This window comes from Zonotrichia albicollis, chromosome Z, assembly GCF_047830755.1.
Source record: "Zonotrichia albicollis isolate bZonAlb1 chromosome Z, bZonAlb1.hap1, whole genome shotgun sequence".
Taxonomy (NCBI): Eukaryota; Metazoa; Chordata; class Aves; order Passeriformes; family Passerellidae; genus Zonotrichia; species Zonotrichia albicollis.
The window spans coordinates 7270281-7292459 of record NC_133860.1 but is presented as its reverse complement, the minus strand read 5'-3'; the positions used below and the strand labels follow the sequence as shown (position 1 = coordinate 7292459).

Genomic DNA, 22179 nt, shown 5'->3' with positions numbered 1-22179 from the left:
ACCCCATCCAACTCATCCTTGGACATTTCCAAAGACGAGGCAGCCACAGCTGCTCCGGGCAGCCTGTAGAAATGCCTTCTTTATATCTGCTCAAGAAGTCTAATAGATAACATTGTTGAAAGGCAATATCTAAAGGCGCTGCCCAAGGCAAACATAAGTCAGTTGGCTATGAAGAGAAAGGGCACCTCAGATTCCTTTGCTGATTAGCACTGGCTGCTAATTGCCAGCCTTTACATCCAGGGAACATATTTCCCTGCCTGCTTAAGCAGTCAGTCCTTCACCTGCAGCAACACAGAGAACACTTCTGCCCTCAGAGGAGTCCCAAAACAGTCTGGGAAAGGTGTGGAGAAGCATTCACACCCCAAGGTGCCCACCTGGACACAGAGCATCAGAGCAGTCAGAGGTGTGGCACTGCTCCATGTGCAGTCCACACCACTTTAATTTATCCAGAGCAGAACATCTCTGGAAAATCCTCACTTCAGAAAAGAGGATGGTCCAGCCACTGCAATAAAGAAAGATTTGAATCCAAGGATGGCTCTCACCACTGCTCTGCCAGAGACAGAGGAGACAAGGGACACCTCGGTGCAGATATTTACACCCTCAGCCTTCAGCAACACTGCTTTAAAACAGTATTTGAAGACAAATATACCCAAAGTGTTCTTTGGACACATATATCACCAGCCGGAATTTTTCCAAAGTCATCTTTCTTTAAAGCAATAATCCAAACCCATGAGGTGGGACCTGGAACATCTAGGATTTGTTTTCATGGTCATCCCTTCAGAAAATCACCACTGGCACAAGCAGCTTAACTGCACAACTTTATCCTGGTCTCTGCAGCGGGAGCAAAACCAGTTGCACTAAAAACACAGCTCTTCCAAGAGGGAAAAAGATCTGGAATAAATGAAGGCAGAGCCAGACTCTGTGAATAATTGTCAGGGGTCACTCCAGCTTTAATCCCAGATCTGACACTAATTCTCTGTGTCGTGGAACGAGTCAATAAGTCTCTCCACCATGGAAATCATATTTAACCTACTTCTTTCAGGTTGCTTGGAGGATTAGTGCTCATAAAGCAATCTGAAGATTAAAAATCCTTTAAGTACTGCGGTTTGAATTGAGCCTGACCACAATGAGAACACCCACAAAAGCCCTGATGCATTTCTCCATTGTCAGTGCCACACAGGCTAAGAATGGGCATAGCTACTGTGCTGTGCTGCTGGAAATATAAAAAATCAAAACAAAAAAATAAAAAAAAATTAAAACAAATAAAATAAATAAAATAAAAATAAATAACAATTTAAAAATAAATCATTTAATTACCACTGGGTTTCACCCCTCAAGTGGTAATGACAGCGATGCAAAACTGAGACATCAACACATCTAGTACAACTATGCTTTCAAATGAACAAATAGAAGTTGCATTCTGGAGGTGAAAATTAGAGGGTTGCAGCATTGTAACCAAGAAAAAAGCCTACTCTGAAGTGGTCTCTGAAGCCAACAGTTGTTCCCATTTCTGTGGGATAACTAGAATTTAGAGCAGCATCACTGATGAGAGTGGCAGTGGCTTCTTTTACTTGTTGGATCTAATTTGGCTTTTCAGAATCCCCATCATTGTTACTCAGACAAACAGAAAACCACAACTTAGGGGCAGTTACACTTTTCCCTCAGAGAAACTCAACAAGATATTTTTCATCCAGGTGAACAAGAATGTTCAAGGACTTGTTTTCTGTTTACATTTTCAAATATCAGCTGCAAATGCACATTTTATGGTGAAGCTGCTGAAGCCAGCAGCGCTACAAGGACAGATTTTCAAGAGCTGCATGTTCATTTGGGTAATTTTTTACTCTGTGCCTTCCATAAATAGCATGGATTACCCTATACAACCTTTTTTTGGTTCTTCTTTTTTTTACACAGAAAACTATATTTAACATAGATAATTTTATTTTTCTAGGGATAACTTTTGATACCGTGGTATGTACCCGTGGGTGAAAATAACACTGTTTTCACCAACAATATACACCCATATCAGCGCTTCAAAATACATTCTGGTGCCAAAGGACAAGTTGGATTCCAAAGAGTTGGACTTGAGTTGAACTTGATCATCCTGATGGGTCCCTTCCAGCTCAGCATGTTCTATGATTCTGAGATGCACTGGGGGTGATGCTGTCCCTGGTTACCCTGCACAGCTTTGGAGCCCATCTGCTCACGCCCCACTGGGTTTCAGCAAGGAGCCGGACAGAAAATGTGGCCTTCAATGTCTCAGTTGCTCAGGAAAAGCCTAAAAGCAGCAGTTTGGCCCAGAATGGGCAAGGATGAGGATGCACATGGAGACCAGGCAAGGTGCAGCATAGACCTCCTCCTGCACAGCGCGCTCCACCAGCTCGGCAGGGCAGGGCTGCTCCCTCTCCTTAACGCTCATCCATGCCACATTCCCAACACCAGGACCAAACCCCATGGAGCAGACCACGGCATCACTGCAAAGGTCAGAGTGCTTCCAGGAGATGTTCCAGTGCTCCAGGCATTTTCCCCACGGGAGCACTGGGATTCCCACAGGCCCTGGCCTGTTCAGGCCCCTTCTCCCCCAACACTCCACACAGCCGGCTGGACAGGCCCCTCCAACAGCACAGAAAATTCTCACAGCTCTGAGTTTCTGTGAAATGCTGAGCTGTGTCCAGTCTGGGTGACCTTCTGGCAGGACTGATGCCTCACACACCCCGTCGGGGAGGAACACAAGCTCCGTTCCAGCACTCCAGGCATTTTCCCCACGGGAGCGTTAGGACTCCCACAGGCCCTGGCCTGTTCTTGCTCCTTCTCCCCAAACACTCCACACAGCCGGCTGGACAGGCCCCTCCAACAGCACAGAAAACAGAATTTCTGTGAAATGCTGAGCTGTGTCCATTCTGGGTGACCTTCTGGCAGGACTGATGCCTCACACACCCCGTCGGGGAGGAACACAAGCTCCATTCTACCGCTCCAGGCATTTTCCCCACAGGAGCGTTGGGACTCCCACAGGCCCCATCCTGTTCATGCTGCTTCTCCTCCACACAGCCGGCTGGAAACACCCCTCCAACAGCACAGAAAACCCTCACAGTTCTGAATTTTTCTGAAATGCTTAGTTGTGTCCTGTCTGGGTGACCTTCTGGCAGGACTGGTGTCTCCCACACCCCATCAGGGAGGAACACAAGCTGTGTTCCAGCGCTCCAGGTGTTTTCCCCATGGGAGCACTGGGACTCCCACAGGCCCTGCCCTGTTCATGCCGCTTCTCCCCAAACACTCCACACAGCCGCCTGGAAATGCCCCTCCAACAGCACAGAAAACCCTCACAGCTCTAAGTTTCTGTGAAATGTTGAGTTGTGTCCAGTTTGGATGACCTTCTGGCAGGACTGATGCCCTGCACACCCCGTCAGGGAGGAACACAAGCTCCATTCCAGCACTCCAGGCATTTTCCCCATGGGAGCGTTGGGACTCCCACAGACCCCAGCCTGTTCATGTCGCTTGTCCCCAAACACTCCACACAGCGGGCTGGAAACACCCCTCCAACAGCACAGAAAACCCTCACAGTTCTGAATTTTTCTGAAATGCTGAGCTGTGTCCATTCTGGGTGACCTTCTGGCAGGACTGATGCCCTGCACACCCTGTCGGGGAGGAACACGAGCTCCTCAGCCTCATGGAAATGAGGTCAGCAATTCTTTTGTGTGCTGTTCCCAAGGAGAGCAAAACACGCACTCAGCCAGCTTCCCCAGCTCTCTGGCACCCTGATGCTCTGTTCTGTGCTGGGATCACACCACAGAGCATCCCTGGCTCCAGCCCAGGCCACCTGCAAGCTGCTGGAGCACTGCAGAGGGAGGAGGCTTGGGCTGCATCCTCCCAAAAAGCACCACACACAGGAAGGAGCTATGGGATGCTGTACCAGCAGATCAGCTCTGGAGCACCAAGAGGACAGGTCAGTTGTTCTTCCACCCCATGCCAGTCCCAGAAAGAAGGTCCTGACAACTTACCACCATCCTAAGCTACTGCTGCTTGGAAAACTCCCACACTGCTATCTGACTAATTGATCAATTGATGAACATTAGGAGAACCCCAGAAAGGGATTTTCAGAAACACACTGTAGGTTCCCCATCCTGAGACCTCCAGAAGTTCACTGAGGGTGTGAGGTGGCCCGCAGTGGCTGGGAGGTGGGCAAGGCCAGTGACAAGTCTTTGGGCTCTCATGTAATTACACTGCTCATAAATGCTGTTTTGAATGTATAATGATACTTGGTGTTGCAGCTGCCTCCTCTCAGAGCTCCAGCAGTTCTCCTGCATCTCAGCAGTAGTTACATGTTTGATGTAGGCTATTATCCCTCCTTCCTATGATACTTCACACACACACTCATTACTTTCAGGCCTTTCTCTACCTTAAGCTTTCCCATGCCAGTTCTGTCCCATTTATGAGTATTTATGATTTTTCTATAAGGAATGTTTCATTTATTATTAAATCTGCTAGCAAGTAGCACAGTCTTTATTCCAAATTGCCAAAAAAAAAAAATTACACTTAAAAGAAGTTCATTAGCTGGCCACTTATCTGCAGAGCATCTCTGTCCTCTCCCATAGCAAGTAAGATCAGAGGGCTTCTCCTCCAGTTCTTGGGAAATATTTCCTGGAGTGTCTCCCATAGATATGTTTTCTACATATCACCTCAAGAGAAGAAAAGCAATCCCTAGGGTCTTAGACGAGCACCATCACATTCATGGGATAGCTCTTGCAAAACCTCCTCCCCTTATCCCCATCCCACTTTTAACTCTAAACACAAGAGAATTCCTTCAGTTTTCCAGTTTCCTGAATTCAAGGCTCTTGAGTTGTTTTTCTTGTGGTCCCCTTTTTAGACCAGAGCTTTACTTTTGGAATGATCCCTGCTGCACAGCCCTGGTGAGGGGCAGCACAGCTCAGCCCCTCAGCTCCTTGCAAGCCCCTACCCAGCCTTATTCCTCTGGAGACAAAACCCTTCCCTGCCTTTAATATAACACAGGATTCAGCCTTATTTACTGTACCAGTCTGATTCCCCTTGCATCTCTGTCGGGAGTTAATCTCTCTTTTAACTCCTATCTGCTCTCTCTTTGTACAGCTTTAAATCCTCCTGTAAAAGCTTGAAATGTGAAGTGCTATGAAAGGGCATCCCCCACTGTGCCCATACCCCTCCCTGAGTCTATTTGCTTGTGTGCAGGGCTGTTGCTGCAATTTCTGCTCTTTTCCAGCTCCAGCATTTGCCCCAGAGCAGGAAAGGGAGCCCTGCTCACCTCAGGCAGCCCCAGTGGCACCTGCCTCTCTGCAGGACACAGACATTTCCCCTGTGGCTGCAGGGAGCAGAGATTTTGACAGCGCAGTGCAAAGCCTGGGTGCTTTAACTTCCAATAAAAATGGAAAACCACTGCTACACAGAGTTACCTGTCTGCAGTCCAAGTGTTTGGTGGCAGGAGTAGCATGTGGGCACTGGGGCTGAAGGGAGGAGATACCCTATTTCCATACAATTTACAGTTCAGGAGTTACACAACAGATGTTGAGCCTGGTTGGAGCTGCAGACACCAGGCAGGGGTTATCTGGCTCCCACTGAGCTGCACTTCAGACAAGATATGCAGAAGTAGAACTCATCCATCAAATCACTCCTGCATTTCTTATTTTATTCATTCTGCAAGAGTTACCAACAACACTGTGAGCAGATCCTCAAGTGGGGAAGGAGGAAGCTCCAGTCCAACCAACAGGTCACCAGGACAGCTGCCTTCCCACTGACATTGCAAGGGTCAGGTAATGCCTGAAGAGCCCCTCTGTGCTCCTGGCAGAACATCACACTGCTCTGCAGTTTGGAATTAGCAGTTTCTTGTGAAACAGACCCAAGATATTTTTTTCCTAGCCTCATAGAACAGCTTTGCAGGGATGCACCTGTGAAAGCATTGGCCAGACAGAGGCACCAGGGAATAAAGCCCACAGCACTTGGCCCAGTCCTTGCACTTCTCAGAAGGCTTTCACAAGCCCTTTACTACCCAAGATCTCTGCCACGGTGAGAGCTGGACACTGGCCTCCCTTTGTGTCCATCACCTGGCATGGCCTGCTGCCATTTCACACCCAGGGCCCAGGCTGAATGGTGTGACATTCAGGCTCCTTTGCTCCAGGTCCAGCCCCTTCCCAGCTCCCTCAGCCTCTCCTGGGGCTCCAGCCCCTTCCCAGCTCCATTCCCTGCCCTGGACACGCTCCAGCCCCTCATGTCCTTCTTGCCATGAAGGCTCAGATCTGTCCCCAGCTCAGCCTCGGCAGTGCTGGCACAGAGCAGTGTGAAACACGTGCTGCTCAGGTCAGGCTGACTGCAGCAGAAATGCAGCTTTCCAAGAGGGAATTTTTGCCAGACTCCAGGCTCCTACCCAGAGGGATGACACACAGGGAAATCAGAGCCAGGATGTGGGCACACAAGGCATCTTTTGTTCCTCGGCGAGAAAAGCAAGAATCAGCCAGGCCATCAGCAGCTGTGCTGTCCTTTTGTGTGACCATGGCAGAGCTTTCAGATTGTTCCCAGGAGGGCAAACACCTTCTGTGGCCCCTCAGCCCCACTGCACCTCTCCAGGACAGGACCCTGACCAGAGCAGGTGCCTGCACTGCCCTGCAGGCAATCCATGTCCCAAGGCACTCACTGCTTCCAACCCAGGGCCACTAACAATCTCTAAATGATCCATCCTTCCACCATCTCACCACCACTAACAATCACCAAATTATCCATCCTTCCACCATCCTGGCACCACTAACAATCTCTAAATGATCCATCCTTCCACCATCTCACCACCACTAACAATCACCAAATTATCCATCCTTCCACCATCCCAGCACCACCAACCATCACCACCACTAACAATCTCTAAATGATCCATCCTTCCACCATCTCACCACCACTAACAATCACCAAATTATCCACTCTTCCACCCTCCCAACACTTGACTCCACCGCCTCCAGCAGCAGCACTTGGAGCAAACTGACTCCATGCTGCTCATTTTGTTTAAAACAGCACTGTTTCAATGAACTGAGTGTGTTTAGTCCCACACTGGGTATCTGGGGAGTTTCTAAAGAGCTGGCCACTGTAAAAATTAGAGGATGTTACATATGAATTTTAATCACTTGCCTGTTTTTGTTTTTGGTTTTTTTGCTTAAGCTGTTTCACATGAAAGTGCTGCAAAAACATCCTCTTTGTGAAACTTAAGGGGAGTTTTAATGCACACTGAATCCACTGTAGATGTTCAGGTGCTTTATGAAAAATTCTGACTCAAAAAAGGGATCAGGTGTTGTTACACAACACCTTCAGCACCACCAATAGCTTTTAGTTTTTCCTTTCTTTTTTTTTTTTTTTTTGGCGGGGGGTGGGTTTCCCTTTTAAATTGGCATTTTCTGATGACAGGACAAAAGCAAACACAGGATGCCACACAGTCACCTATGAAGGTGCCTCCTGTCCCATCTCTGGGGCACTGGGGTTGGGGCAGTGGGAAAGCACAGGAGCAAGTCACTAACACTTGTACACACTGACTACCTTACACTCTGCCCTGCCACCCTGTCTCTGCAAGGAAAGCTCAGAAATGAAAATCTAATTACCTCCAATTTTTCTCATTTAACATAGAGTCTTTAGTTTTGTGCCCTTTTCCCTTGTCATCCCACTCAATTCCATTCAATCCCCTTCACTGTGCTTTCCCTGTGTGCTCTGGGCCACTAATGGACATAAAATATTCAAAAACCCCCAAGACTGGCCAGACTGTTTTCCTGCTCTCTGTCACCTTGCAAATTTGACCTTCTGAGATGGCAGGCTTGAGTTTTATTGCTGATCTATAAGGATGCACCAGACATAATCCAATTGTTTAAAAGCTGAACTGCAAAACAAGTGATATCTTTGCACCAGTTTAGGTTTAACAAGCCACGTCCCACCTCACCCCAAAGCAGCAAAGCTGAGCTGCAGACATGAGGCATCCCACAGAGTCAGCATTTCAGCTGGAAAAAGGGCAAAAAGAACTCCTTTATCCATCACCCTGGGGCTATGCCATCCACACCCCCTGCCCCAGCATCTCCTCCACTCTCCTCGGAGCACCATGGAGGAAAAATCTTGGATCAAGCTACAGAGAACACAATACTCACCCAGGAGCGCAAAGACTTAAAACTCGGTGTGCCACATTTTAAGGCACATTTCAAATAACCAGGTAGATTCCTATAATCCATGTCCCAATCTCCTCTCAGCCCTGTCTGAAACCCTCTTTTGTACCCAAGCCTGCAATTACCGTAATAACAGCCCAAAACAGCACCAGAGGAGCACTGAGCAGTGAGCACCTTGCCTGAGAGCTCTGAAGGTGGTTATTTTCCTGTCCCCTTGAAAACAGAGCAGTCTGAACCACCCAGAGACAGCAGTTATCCTTTATGGGCTGCTGTCAAAAGTAGTTTTATTCTGATAAGGAGGGAAGCAGAGACAAGCATTGTTAGCTAGAGCTGCTATCCCTCTGCCTGCATAATTCCTGAGGGATGTGGGAGAACAGCACCTAGCAAACCTCAGCACCTGAATATTGTCCCTTCAAAAACTTCAGCGGAAAAGCGAGTTGCTGGCTTGTGTTTTAGACATTTGCCCTGGAAAACCCACAGGTCCTGTCCACACGGGTCAGCAAAACCCTGGTATCTCCTAAAAAGAGCCCTGCAGCTTGCTGCTCAGTCTGGAATCACACAAGGACAAAATCCTAAATCTTCCTCCTTCTGCAGGCAGCTCCCCAAATCCCTGAACTGTTCTCAAAGCAGTTTTCCCCAGAGCACAAGCACTTGCTGGAGTGCAGTGCAGGCTGGACTCAGTTTGGGTGCAATCCATCTGATCTCTGGCCATGGCAGTGCTCCTCCAGATGCATTTCTGGATTGAAATCCGGCTCATTTTTATTAGAAATACATCCTAACTCACCACTAAAACCCAGACACAGGACACAGCAGAAAGAAAGAACCTTGGAAAATGGTTCAGTGCTTGCTCTTGCTGTTAAAAGCCAGGACTGTACAGAAATCTCAGCTAATTCACAAGCAAACAAAAACACAGTGTGAGTCCTGACAACTACAATAAAATGATCCCTGGTACAACAATTTTCACTTTCCTCTCCAATTCTCTTTTGGATCCTGACTTGTTTCTTAGGAAAAAAAATCCTACATTTGTCCCCAGCAACACAACAAGCACAGAAATAAATAAAGTAAAACTCTCACCATATCCATCTGGTGAAGGGAGGATTTGAGGGACCCATAAATATCTCCAAGTATCTGCCAGTTAACACTTAACTCAAAATCACAATATCCCCATAAAGCAACAATTAACATCAGCTTCTGGATTTAGTTTGATTATCTCACCAAACTATCTGAAATGTGGTTTCCTCTAAGCTATTAAACATGACACTTGCAGAGTGGTTTGAATTTTTTCCAGGAAACTCATCCAAGAAGGGATCCCCTGCAAAACCCCTGAGTTCCTGAGGAGCACAGGGACCCCATCAGCCCAGCAGCCTGGGTACAAGCTGGGATCAAGTCATTAGGCAGAATTAATTAGAAATACCTGACCTCCAGCACACTGTCTTTCACGACTTTCCTTTCACTGAGTATCTGGAGCATTTGATGGCATCTTTGCCCACTTTTTACCCAAACTCCCATGGCTGGGTATCCCCACTGACCTGGCCATCTGCCTGTAGGCTTCCTCGGCCACGGCGAAGATGTGGGGGTCCATGTCCCCCATGTTCTGGCCGCTGTAGGCGTAGATGACATCCTGCCCGTAGATTGGCAGCTGCTCAAAGGGGTTGATGGCCACCAGCACGATACCTGAGGGCAGACAGACAGGCAGGGGGTTGGTATTTCTGAGTTTTCGGGACTTGTCTTAGTTGCTTCAGTAAGATTTTAAAATGCAATGATTGAGAGTTAACAAAGAAAGTGAGTGGGGAAGAGCTCATAATTGTTATCTCAGCATCCCCTTCAATAGCAAGGCAGTAAACTCCTGTACAGCTACAAAGGAGATGCACAAAACTGGTGAGAAGAGCAAAAATATACAATAATCCCCATTGTGTGAAGACAGGCTTTGCAGAAGGGGTGAGAAGAGATCAACACAGCCTGAGCCAGCACTACAGAAAAGCAATTCCTGTGCAACCAAAGCCCTGCTAGACCCAAACAAACATCTTGGGTTTTCCCCTTGCCTGGGTTGTGAGTAAAACTCCTAACAAAGAATGTGCCCAAATAAAAGTGAAATACATAAATCACAGGGAAGGAATGCCAGAGCCTGCTCTGAGGCTTTCATGTCTGCCTCCTCTCCAGCTCTGGGCACTGAGCAGGGAGCTGATGAGAGGCCAAGCCACACGTGTACTCCCCTTGGGCTCCAGGGAGCTGCTCTGCATCCAAGCTCCACCTCTGGGGAGTTTTGGGTCGGGCAGGTCTCAGCTGCGCCTGCAAGGAGCTCCAGGAGCTCCTGGCTGTGGGGCCAGCGCTGTACACCTGGCTGTGGGGCCAGTGTCATACACCTGGCTGTGGGGCCAGCGCTGTACACCTGGCTGTGGGGCCAGTGTCATACACCTGGCTGTGGGGCCAGTGTCATGCACCTGGCTGTGGGGCCAGTGTCATGCACCTGGCTGTGGGGCCAGTGTCATACACCTGGCTGTGGGGCCAGCATCATGCTCCTGGCTGTGGGGCCAGTGTCATGCACCTGGCTGTGGGGCCAGCGCTGTACACCTGACTGTGGGGCCAGCATCATGCTCCTGGCTGTGGGGCCCGTGTCATACACCTGGCTGTGGGGCCAGTGTCATGCACCTGGCTGTGGGGCCAGCATCATGCTCCTGGCTGTGGGGCCAGTGTCATACACCTGGCTGTGGGGCCAGTGTCATGCACCTGGCTGTGGGGCCAGCGCTGTACACCTGGCTGTGGGGCCAGCATCATGCTCCTGGCTGTGGGGCCAGTGTCATACACCTGGCTGTGGGGCCCGTGTCATACACCTGGCTGTGGGGCCAGCATCATGCTCCTGGCTGTGGGGCCAGTGTCATACACCTGGCTGTGGGGCCAGCACTGTACACCAGGCTGTGGGGCCAGTGTCATGCACCTGGCTGTGGGGCCAGCGCTGTACACCTGGCTGTGGGGCCAGCATCATGCTCCTGGCTGTAGGGCCAGTGTCATACACCTGGCTGTGGGGCCAGTGCCAATGTTCCCAATCCCCAATGTCCCCAATCCCCCAATGTCCCCAGTCCCCCAGTGATGTCCCCATGTCCCCAATGTCCTTACTGTCCCCAATGTCTCCAGTGCCCCCAATCTCCCAATGTCCCCACTGCTCCTGGCTGTGGGGCCAGCATTGTGCTCCAGGATGTAGGGCCAGCGCCAATGTCCCCAGTCTCCAATGTCCTCAGTCCCCCAAATGTCCTCAATCCCCCAATGATGCCCCCAATGTCCCCAATGTCCTCACTGCCCCCAATGTCCCCAGTGTCCTCAGTCCCCCACCTGGCTGTGGGGCCAGCATAGTATAACTGGCTGTGGGGACAGTGCCAATGTTCCCAATCCCCCCAATGTCCCCAATTTCCCAACGATCCCCAAGTCCCCAATGTCCCCACTGCCTCCAATGTCCCCAATGTCCCCACTGCCTCCAATGCCCCCAATGATGTCCCCAATGTACTCATTGTCTCCAATGTCCTCACTGTCTCCAATGCCCCCAGTCCTCCTACGTCCCCACTGCACCTGGCTGTGGGGCCACTGCCAATGTTCCTAATCCCCAACGTCCCCCAATCCCCCCAATGTCCCCAATCCCCCAATGATGTCCCCAATGTCCCCAGTGTCCCCACTACCCCCAACGTCCCCAGTGTCCCCAATCCTCCAATGTCCCCACTTCACCTGGCTGTGGGGCCAGTGTTGTGCTCCCAGCCCAGCCAGCCCAGAGCTCAGGCACGCTCCCATTACAGGAGCACAGGAGCTCTCAGCTTGCAGCAAACACCAGGAAAGGCAAAGGGCAGTGACTGTGCCAGCAGCTGCCCTGCAGGACATTGACCCAGCTGCCTCACCCCCCCGAGCCCTGCTCCTGCCTGCTGGCTTCTTGGTTCTGCTCAGGTCACCCAACAATTTCCCTGACTCACCAAAACCACAAAGCAAACAAAGCTGAAGGGCTCTGCTCAATTCAGACAGGCACCTTCCTGCCCTTCTTAGCCACCTTATAACCCAAGCACGAGGCATGCTGCAGCCAGGCAGAGCTTTGCAACCAAACCTACACAGCCCAAACACCTGCATGCCCATCAATGCTGTGCTCCAGATAATCATGAACCATCTTAGAAGCTGCCTTCACAAAACCTCACTGACTTTGGTTGAAAGCAGGCCTGTGAGTGACTGAGGGAACATGTGCAGCGGCAGGAGGCTGCAAGTTATGCCAGTAATCCAACACTACACATCATTAAATACTGAAAGTTAACATTACTCAGACCCACAGAGACAACATATTTCTAGGGCACTGTTTTAAAAAGTCATCTCCTCCTGCCAGTTTTCTCCGCTGCAACCCCAGTCACAGCTGTACACAGCAGCTTTAACAGGACACAGGGAATGGCTTCCCATTGACAGAGGCAGGGCTAAATGGGACATTGGGAAGGAATTGCTGGCTGGGAGGGTGGGCAGGCCCTGGCCCAGGGTGCCCAGAGCAGCTGTGGCTGCCCCTGGATCCCTGGCAGTGCCCCAGGCCAGGCTGGACGGGGCGTGGAGCAGCCTGGGACAGTGGGAGCTGTCACTGCCTATGACAGGGGGTTGGAACATGATCTTTAAAACCCCTTCCAAGCCAAACAAGTCTGAGATTCTGTGAATTGCCTTCTTTCCTTTCTTCTTAATTTTTCAATCTGCACCTTGTTGCTGTCCATGCACAGGTAACTGCTTTCCTGGATAGCTTTGGCAAAGCACCCTCCCCAAAAATCACAAGTCCAAGTTCACACCTGCCCTTCTCCTACTCTGAATTTGGGAGTTAGATAATTCCCAAAGCCATGAAGAAACAGAAGGAAATGGAGTACTGGAAGTTTTTTACTTTTTTTTTGGAGGAAAACCTGCTATGGACATTCCTCAGTAGTATCTCTCTGTCTGGCATGCCATGTTCACTGGTTATTTAATTCCTACTTTTCCCCTGTGTGGCTGCCAAGCACGTGCAAGGCTGGCCTCAGACTCATCTGACAAGATGCTCCCACCAAGAGCAGGTGGACCATGAGCTCAGCAGGGTCACAGTGCACCAGCCCTCAGAAACCACCTCTGGTTTTACACACACTCAAAACTAAACCCACCACCCCCAGGCTTTCCTCACACTGATGGTCTCAAGGGGATCCTCTGTAGCCCCACGACCCCTGAGGAGCTGAAGGTGTGCTCTGGACACTCACCACAGTAGGTGTAGATGTGGTTGGACTCGAGGAACCTGACCTTGAGGTTGTGCAGGACGGCGGGCTCGTGCAGGTAGCTGAGGCCTGTCAGGTCATTCTGCCCCACCAGGATGTCAGGGTTGCGCAGGAAGGGCAGCTCACTCCCTGGCGGGTCGATGGGATATTCATAGAGCTGAGGAGACACACGAGGAACACAAAAAAACAGCAGCTCCTTTAATGGCTTGTGGCTTTTCCAGGCGTAACTCCTGCTAGTGTTAAACACTGACACACTTTGCTCTTTAATTTTAAATTAAATTAAAAGCCCCTTGGTGCCAGGTCAACCCTCTGGTAATGCCTTTGAGCTGATCACCACATGGTCCTGGTGGACACTGATGGTCCATGAGCACCAACCTGGCCACATCTGTATCATCTTCAGGCCAGCCTTGGGACAAACAGCCTTCAGCCAGCTCTGAGCAGTGACAGCAGCAACAGAAACCCACAGCTTCACCTGATATAAGCATCTTCCTGCTCTTGGAAAAGCAGCCTCATTCCAAACTAGACCATGCTTTTACCATCAGAGCAATTTCTCAGCTCATTTTTAATTCAGGTTGCTTTTATACCTGAAACCTGGCGCCCCTTGAGGCAGAGAGGACATGGAGAAGCACAGAGTCCCTGCTGCTGAAGTGTCTGAGGAGCCAGGTTACACTGTTGAAGTTGGCATATGGGCAGCCTTATGCTATTTTTGACTCATTCCCAAATGAGCAACAGAACCATCAACTAAAGAAAAACTGCATTTTTTTTTCTTTACAGAGGAGGGAAAAAAAAATTTCCAGTGATGCTGCTTCCCACAGGGTGCCTCAGAAGGGAGGCCTGATGCTCAGCTCCCATCAGAAGGGAGGACTCCCAGCTTCCAAGCAAAACCACTGTGACTGCACTGGATCCCTGCCCGTGCAAACAGCTCAAGGAAGGCTGACCCAAGTGCACGAGGAGAGGCTCCCTCAGCGTGTCTGACAACCTCAGACTGGTTTTATCCACACAGTCAATGCCAATTTTCAAGAGTTTGCACTCAGTCTCTCATCTTAATGGCAAACACACCAGGGATGCCCTGTGATATTTAACAGCCAGCTCCTCATTCAGAGGGAGCTCTCGTGCATACAGAGCAGAGCCAGGAGCCACAAAACCCGTGAAGACTCACTTAAAGCACAAGGACAAAAGGAAACACTGAACAGCTGGGTAATGCATGGTGGCTGTCAGGAACAAAAGGCTTTCTACAGCTTTGAATCCCCTGAAGGTACGTGTGCTGGGTATCTCCAACCTGATGCACTCAAGTGCTGCTCCCCTTTGCCAGAGCTTTTCAGTCCAACATGACACAGATCCAGGCAGGACTTCATACAGGAAAGCATCAAACAGGGCACTCCCAAAGACCTCAGGCCTCTTGCACAACCCCAAAATGAGATGTTCCGTGTTTCCCCATGATTGTGACACGCTTATTAAGCTACTACCTACAACAACTGGTAATCCTTTCATCACCTTGTACTTTAATGTTGCTGATCCTGAACTCAGCTCAGCTGCACAAAAGGATTTGACCTTGCAGGGCTCCTCAGCCCCTTTAGTTTCCAGGGAAATACCCAGATTGAAGAGGAAAAAAATAATTCCTGCTGAAGTATTCAAACTGCAGGAGATCCCAGCCAGGAGGGGAGGATGGGGGTTGTAGCACCCAGCAATAGGAGCAGGTGTACTTTGGCAGCCTGAGCACAGGTGGAAGACAGGAGCTCCTGTGGGTGAGATGGGCACCCAGGCACCCATCAGTGCCCAGCCCTGGCTCCAACAGCACAAGGAGCTGGAGCTGCTGCAGCCAGTGCAGAGGAGGCCACGGAGATGCTGCCAGGGCTGGAGCCCCTCTGCTCTGGAGCCAGCCTGGCACAGCTGGGGCTGCTCAGCTGCACCAGAGAAGCTCCAGGGACACCTCAGAGCCCCTGCCAGGGCCTGCAGGGGCTCCAGGAGAGCTGCACAGCCCCTGGGGACAAGGCAGGCAGGGACAGGACAAGGGGGAATTACCTTAAGCTGTAGGACAGTAGGCTTAGGTAAGATATTAGGAGTAAGTTCTTTGCTGTAAAAGCAGTGAGGCTCTGGCCTAGGGTGCCCAGAGCAGCTGTGGCTGACCCTGGATCCCTGGCAGTGCCCAAGGCCAGGCTGGATGGGGCTGGGAGCAGCCTGGGACAGTGGAAGGTGTCCCTGCCCATGGCAGGGGGTGGAATGGGATGAAATTTAAGGTCCTTCCAACCCAAACCATTCCACAATAAAATGATGATTCTATGCCTAGTGCTTCCAAGGGGTTGCAGGGTGGCATCTGTGCACCTCCTCATCCAGATTTATCACTGTGGAAGGTAAAAAGGCATCAAGCATCCTCCATCCTTTATCCTCCTCAGAAAGCTGCCCTGTGCTGGAAGAGCAAACTGGGCAGGACAACAAAAGCCTGAGACCAAGCCAGGAAAGGAGCAACAGCACCAAGCACTGGGTGCAGACCCCAACATCAACAACATTCTCTGCAAACCTGGCACACTCACACACTGCCAACAGCCCGAGCTGGAGCTGCTCTGAAAGAAAAACTGCTTTGACAAACTGCCTCATCAACCACAGCTCGTTCCTGTTCTCCATCTTCCATCAGGCAATGTGGTGAAAATGTTCCCCACGGTGGGGAAACGTCTGGTGTGGAGGGGATGGGAATCACCCATCCTGCTCAGCACATATGGATCTGTAGTGGGTGGTCTCTGCTAACTCTGCCAGGCAATGGAGCAGATCACACTCTAGGCAGCTCAGGAAACCCCACCTGCTCACTGAAGAAAGATGGTTTAGGTGCAATTCTTCATGAAAAATGTATTTATTCTTCCTGCTACAGCAGGCAGCTCGTGGTGGGCACACACAGCACGGCTGCTCCCTTCCCATAAACTGAATTTGCAGCTGATGCAAATGCCGTGGTTAACTTCATCTGCAGTTCCCTGCTGTCACCCAGTGTCCCACCCCAGGAGGCTCTGTGTGGAACAGGGAGCAGCTGCTCCTCCCCAGCCTGTGTCCTGCTCTGGGGATGATTAATTGCTGGCTGCACTCACGCTACAGCCCGGGCTGTTTGCGCATTTGGAACCAGCGCGCGGCTAGAAAACATCTACATTTAAATGAGTTTTGTGTTTTTCCCTTTTAAAAGCTTTTCTCATTTAAAAATGAAGCAGAGAAAAAAGGAGTTTATGTAAGAGTATGCTCAGAGAGGGAAACTGAGGCGTGGAGAAAGCTGTGGCACAGCAGCCCCCTCTGAGCCGTGTGTGGGTTTTCCATCAACACCCGAGGTTGAGTGGATGCCACCAGCCGTGCTCTCCACAATTTGTTCAGCAGCAAAAAGCACAAACTGGCACTTCTGACATACTGCTGCTATTAAAAAAATACATCCTGGTATCACAGACTATTACCAGTTTGCCAGGAAATGAAAAGAGATGATGGAGGTCAAGGGCTTTTCTCGCAACCTACTGTAACACAAGTGTCTAGGGAGAGAGCAGGCAGGGAAAAAGTGAAAGTGTTGAGGCAATAAAACACATTTTAAACCACTTCACAGAAACTATGAAATGGCTCAGGCTTCTTCACACATTAATTCGAAGCTTTAAATTGCTAAAAAGAATAAAGCTTACAGTTTCATCTTCAAGTTTCAGCTGGAGGCTTTTATCTCCTTCTTTGTAATCCTTGATAATTTCAGCCGATCTCCAAACTTCATCAGGGTCAGGAATCCAAACCCTGGTGTACTGGAGAGGTGGAAAAGAAAAGAAAGAAAAAGTTTAAACACTATGAAATTTAGGGAAATTAAATGAGAAATAAATTAATTCTCCATTAATACAGCCTCACACTTACTGTAAAGTCAATGCAGCTAAACCATTTATTTTAGTAAAAGAAAAAATAAATCCAGTTTTAGTTCTTGGGGTTAATTACAGACCAGAATCTAATTTTTCAGTCTAATTTTCTCCTGGACAAGGTGTACACTCGCTCGTTACCAATCTAGCAAAGCAGGATAAAGTGTCAAGGTAAACGGGGAATTTAATTTCCCTGGGAAAAAAAAAACCAACCCAGCTTTCCAGAAGGCTTTTATGAAATAACTCAATTCACCCCCAGCAGTCCCTATACCAAAGAGTGTTTATTTTGCTCAAAACAAGGCAGTTTGGTCCCCTGACCCAAACCCACTGCCACAGACAGAGGCAGGAAAATGAGGACACCAAAGCCAGCTCCTTCAGCTGGAGGTGAACACACAAACAGGCTCCAGGAACACACTTGGATTTAAATGAATTCATGAATTAAGTTAAATTTAACCTTTTCTTTTGCATCTACAAAGCCAGGGCCACCAAGGGGGAAGCCTCAAGGCAGACCTGTGCAGCCCAGCTCAGGGAGCCAGGCTGGTGCTGGACTCCTCCTGTCAGAACCCAGGATATTGCTCTGGCTGCCCTGCAGGACTCAAGGCCCTGGCACAGGGCTCAGACACCTTGGCACAGAGTCAAAGACACCTGTGTCTTTGATTTTAACCCATGGAAACAATCATCAGCTTTGTGCGAAGAGTTACAAGCCACAAAAGTTTGAGTAGAATGATAGTGAATTTATCACAGGGTGAAAATGTAGAATTTTGGGATTTTCAGAATGGGGGCTCAAGAGGCAAGATGGAAGAATCTGGGCATGTCCAGTCTTTCTCCTTCTTCTTCTTGTCCTCCACCTTCTGCTGTGATGGTGACACTTTTAGATTGGTTTAGGATAGAGACAGAGTGTCTAACATAGGTGATAGGTATTGGAAAATTATTGTAAATAAAGTGCACATAGTTTTTTAGTATAAAAAAATAACACTGCCCTGCAGGACTCAAGACCCTGGCACAGGGCTCAGACACCTTGGCACAGAGTCAAAGACACCTGTGTCTTTGATTTTAACCCATGGAAACAATCATCAGCTTTGTGCGAAGAGTTACAAGCCACAAAAGTTTGAGTAGAATGATAGTGAATTTATCACAGGGTGAAAATGTAGAATTTTGGGATTTTCAGAATGGGGGCTCAAGAGGCAAGATGGAGGAATCTGGACATGTCCAGTCTTTCTCCTTCTTCTTCTTGTCCTCCACCTTCTGCTGTGATGGTGACACTTTTAGATTGGTTTAGGATAGAGACAGAGTGTCTAACATAGGTGATAGGTATTGGAAAGTTATTGTAAATAAAGTACACATAGTTTTTTAGTATAAAAAGATAACACTGCCCTGAGGGTGGTCAGTGTGCTTCTGTCTGACCTGCTGGACAGACCTCAGTGGGTCAGGAAGAGAATGTATTAGATAAGAGCAAATAAAGAACCTTGAAAACCTGAGTTGAGGAATCTCGACTTTTTCCTCAAGCTTGGGGCTGGGAAAAAAAAGACTTTTTAATACCTTGGGAGCCATTTCAGCAACAACAAACCCGAGATCCTCCAGCCCACAGAGCCAACAGAAACCCTCCAACACCCACAGATTTACTGGCCCTTTGGGGCAGCTCTCCCCCCTATTCCTCCTGCTGATTGAAGCGGGAGCTGCAGAATCTTATTCCTACTCAGAGCTCCAGGGGCTGGGGGAAGTCCCAGCCAGCCCAAGTGACAGCAGCCCCAGATCCCCAAAAGTGGTTTTGGCCTTCATTCGAAACCAAACCCCAGCACACAATGTCCAAGCAACATTTTGTGGCAACCAACGAGTTAACACAGCGGCAGCCACCACCTGACAGGCCACTTAGCAGCTGAAAAGCAATAGATTTTTATAGTTATCACACGTAATTATTTTTAGAGCTGCTCAATAGCTACAGCAGCAGGAACCTTTAGATGTTAATGGAGCCACACAATCGTATTCCCAGAACAACAGTTTTACCAGGGAGTGGGGGGGAAAGATGTGAAAACTTGAATTTTCGCAGCACACCAGCTCTAGCACCTCATGGGCCTTCAGTGCTCTCCCTGCCACAAAGAAGAGAGGCTGCAGTGGGGAAGGGGCTGGTTGGGGTCCACTGTGGATTCATCCAGTGCCAGCTCTCTGCTGGCAAAAAGTGAGATTCAGACACGCCCTAGAGGTGCCCAAAATAGCCAAGGATCAGGATGTACCCGGCTCAGGGCAGCTTCAAACACAAGGTGTTGCTGGTCTTGGCAACCTTGCAAAAGTTCCACCTGCACACGGGGCTGGGCTGAGCCCTGGCCCTGCCTGCACTGGTGGCTGCAGACAGGGACACACTGACCCCAGAGCAGCCTGGAATGGGGGAACTTATCAACACTTAAGAGGCTGAAACCTGGCTACAGCTCCAGCAGCAGCAAGAGGTCCCATGGGCCACCCCCCTCAGCAATTCATCACCAGCCACGGCCAGGAGCCACCCAGGTGTGACAGCTCTCAGCACCCACTGCCCACAGCCTGCTGGTGGGAGGCTCCACAGCCCACCAGCCACCTCACCACAGCACTAGAGAGGAGTAGTAATAATAATAACAATTATTATAATAATTATAATAACTGATTTTCCCAGACTTTGTGCACACACACATGTGCAAGGAGCCACACAGGACAGAACGCACCATGCAGGACAGAATGCACCACACAGGACAGCATGCACCACGCAGAACAGCATGCACCATGCAGGAAGGCATGCACCACGCAGGACAGAATGCACCACACAGGACAGTATGCACCATGCAGGACAGAAAGCACTAGGCAGGACAGAGGTGTTTGCAAGGCCCCAGGGGCCCTGGGGACACCCTGGCTGGCAGATCCCAGCTGTGGTCAGGCACTCCCCACACCGAGGGGGTGGCCAGGCAGCTCCCAGCCTGCTGCAGAGCCGGGGGCTGTTAGCACAGGCTGCTTGCTGTGAATGAATGCAGCTGCCCAAGCATCTCTAATGCTGTCCTGTGGTGCGTGCACATGCACACACCCGGAGAGGGGAGCACCATTCATCCCACTGTGCTCCTCCCCTCCCTCTGCCCTCCCGCACAAACCCCCATCCCAGCCCTCCCTTCCAGCCATAAATCCCGGATATGTCAGGCACACGCTGCTGGAACCCAAGCGCTTTGTCACGGGCCCATCTTCACAAGGCCAGCGGTAGCTGGAGCCTGAGGAGGCTGGGGCAGCCCTCGGTGGGGCCACGCTGGGCTCACCACCCTCACTCCCCGGCACTCCCTGCCCCTGACCTCTGCAACCTGCTCCCCAAAACTGCCTCGCACCCCCTCTTTTTGACAAACCAACCCACTCGGGTGAGAGGATCACCAAAACCAGCCCCGGGTGGGGAGAGCATCCCTGTGAGCTGCTGCTTCCATAATCACATTTCCAGCATCACTTCATCGCACCACGAGCCTTGTCCAGGCATCCTGAGAGCTTTAACAGCCTCCTGATCTGCTGGAGGAGCTTGTTCTAAGGGAGAGGGCACACGGCCCCATCTCAGAGCACTGGGGATGAAGGATTAACCTGACTTTGGGCTCAGGAGACACAACCCTGGGCAAGCCAGTCAACCTCCAGACTCTCTAGGGTTTCCATACATTTTCTCTTTCTTTAATTTGTTTTTTTAAGAAAAAGATCCCTTCAGTCCTCAAGGATGCCTTTAAACGATATGCTAAAATTAACTAGAAATGTCTCTGCATGTTCAGTCTCTAAAAAAAAAGGTCTTTTTTTTAAACCTGGTTTACTTTGTGATTTTTTTTCTTTAACCAGATCCCCAATAAAACTAAAGCCATACAGTGCTCTCACTGCCTCTTGCATTATTCCACACAGCTTAAGCAGAAGCTTAATAAATTCAATCCCCACCTCCTGATTTGATTTAGATTTTAGCAGGCTGCCGCTGCGGATGCAGATTAAAACCAACATTAAATTAGAAGAGGCAGGTCTTGTTTTACTGTTTCAAAGCCCTCGGTGCTGGCCAAAGGCACTCCCAGCAAACTGTGGGCAGCGTGCTCCATCTCAGCCAGGAGAGATGCAGGCAACGAGTTACAACTCCACGGACTGAGCATCATTCTCATTACATTAAGAAAATTGTATAATCTTCCATTAGGTAAAAAATATTAAAAACTAGGGATCTCAGCTTCGTCTGGGCTGTTTGGCTGCTGCAAGTCTTCACGGAGAGCTGGACGTCAGCAAATCCATCGTTATATTGCTGGGTTTTTATCCCCTGAGTTATTTCAGGAATGCCAACACTCACAGCTGACCCCCGGGAAGTTTTCATTGCTCCTGGGTCAAGGGCATTTTTCCAGGGGCATCCTTCCAACAAACTGCAGATAGAGGGAGGGCACAGCAGCAAACCCAAAATGAAATAAATGATAAATAAAATAGCAGCAAAATATTGCATTTTCATGCAATAAAATAGCAATAACTAGTAAAATAGCAATTCCTCTCACCACTGGGAATTCAGTAACAGGGATGAAGACATAGTATGTCATGACAAAGGTTCTTCCATGCAGGTTAAGAAAATCCTATGGAAGGACTTTATTGAAAACAGAAACAGTGAATTTAAAAAAAAAATCAAAGGTGAATACACAAATGTTAACTAGCACAAGGTGGAAATCAGGACAAATCTCTGTATATTTTTCTCTGTAAAGCAAGCACACTTCTACTTTTCTCCCTTTGCAGTGGGTTTATTGCTAACCTAATTCTATATTGTTCTGTGTCCAGTATGGCTGGGTGCTTTCAAACAGGGTAAAAAATACACACAAAAGAAAAACCAGCCCAAATGTCAGCCCTGGCTTCCCTGGAATATTTATATTCACACAACCAGCATGTGAATGGTTAAGCTGCTTACACTCAAACAGACCAACAACCACCTTCCAGCTCTCACTC

At 49.4% G+C, this 22179-nt stretch overlaps 1 protein-coding gene across 4 annotated transcripts in view; it reads right to left on the bottom strand.

Annotated features, from left to right (window-relative positions):
• Positions 1-22179, bottom strand: part of MYO5B (myosin VB) — a 152114-nt gene that overhangs the window by 105206 nt on the left and 24729 nt on the right. For all 4 annotated transcript variants that reach the window (XM_074532590.1, XM_074532592.1, XM_074532591.1 and 1 more), the window contains exons 2-4: positions 17029-17139; positions 13373-13544; positions 9680-9824 (exon numbers count right to left, since the gene is read on the bottom strand). In XM_074532590.1, coding sequence (XP_074388691.1) covers positions 9680-9824; positions 13373-13544; positions 17029-17139 — 428 coding nt within the window. The remainder of the gene's footprint in view (positions 1-9679; positions 9825-13372; positions 13545-17028; positions 17140-22179) is intronic.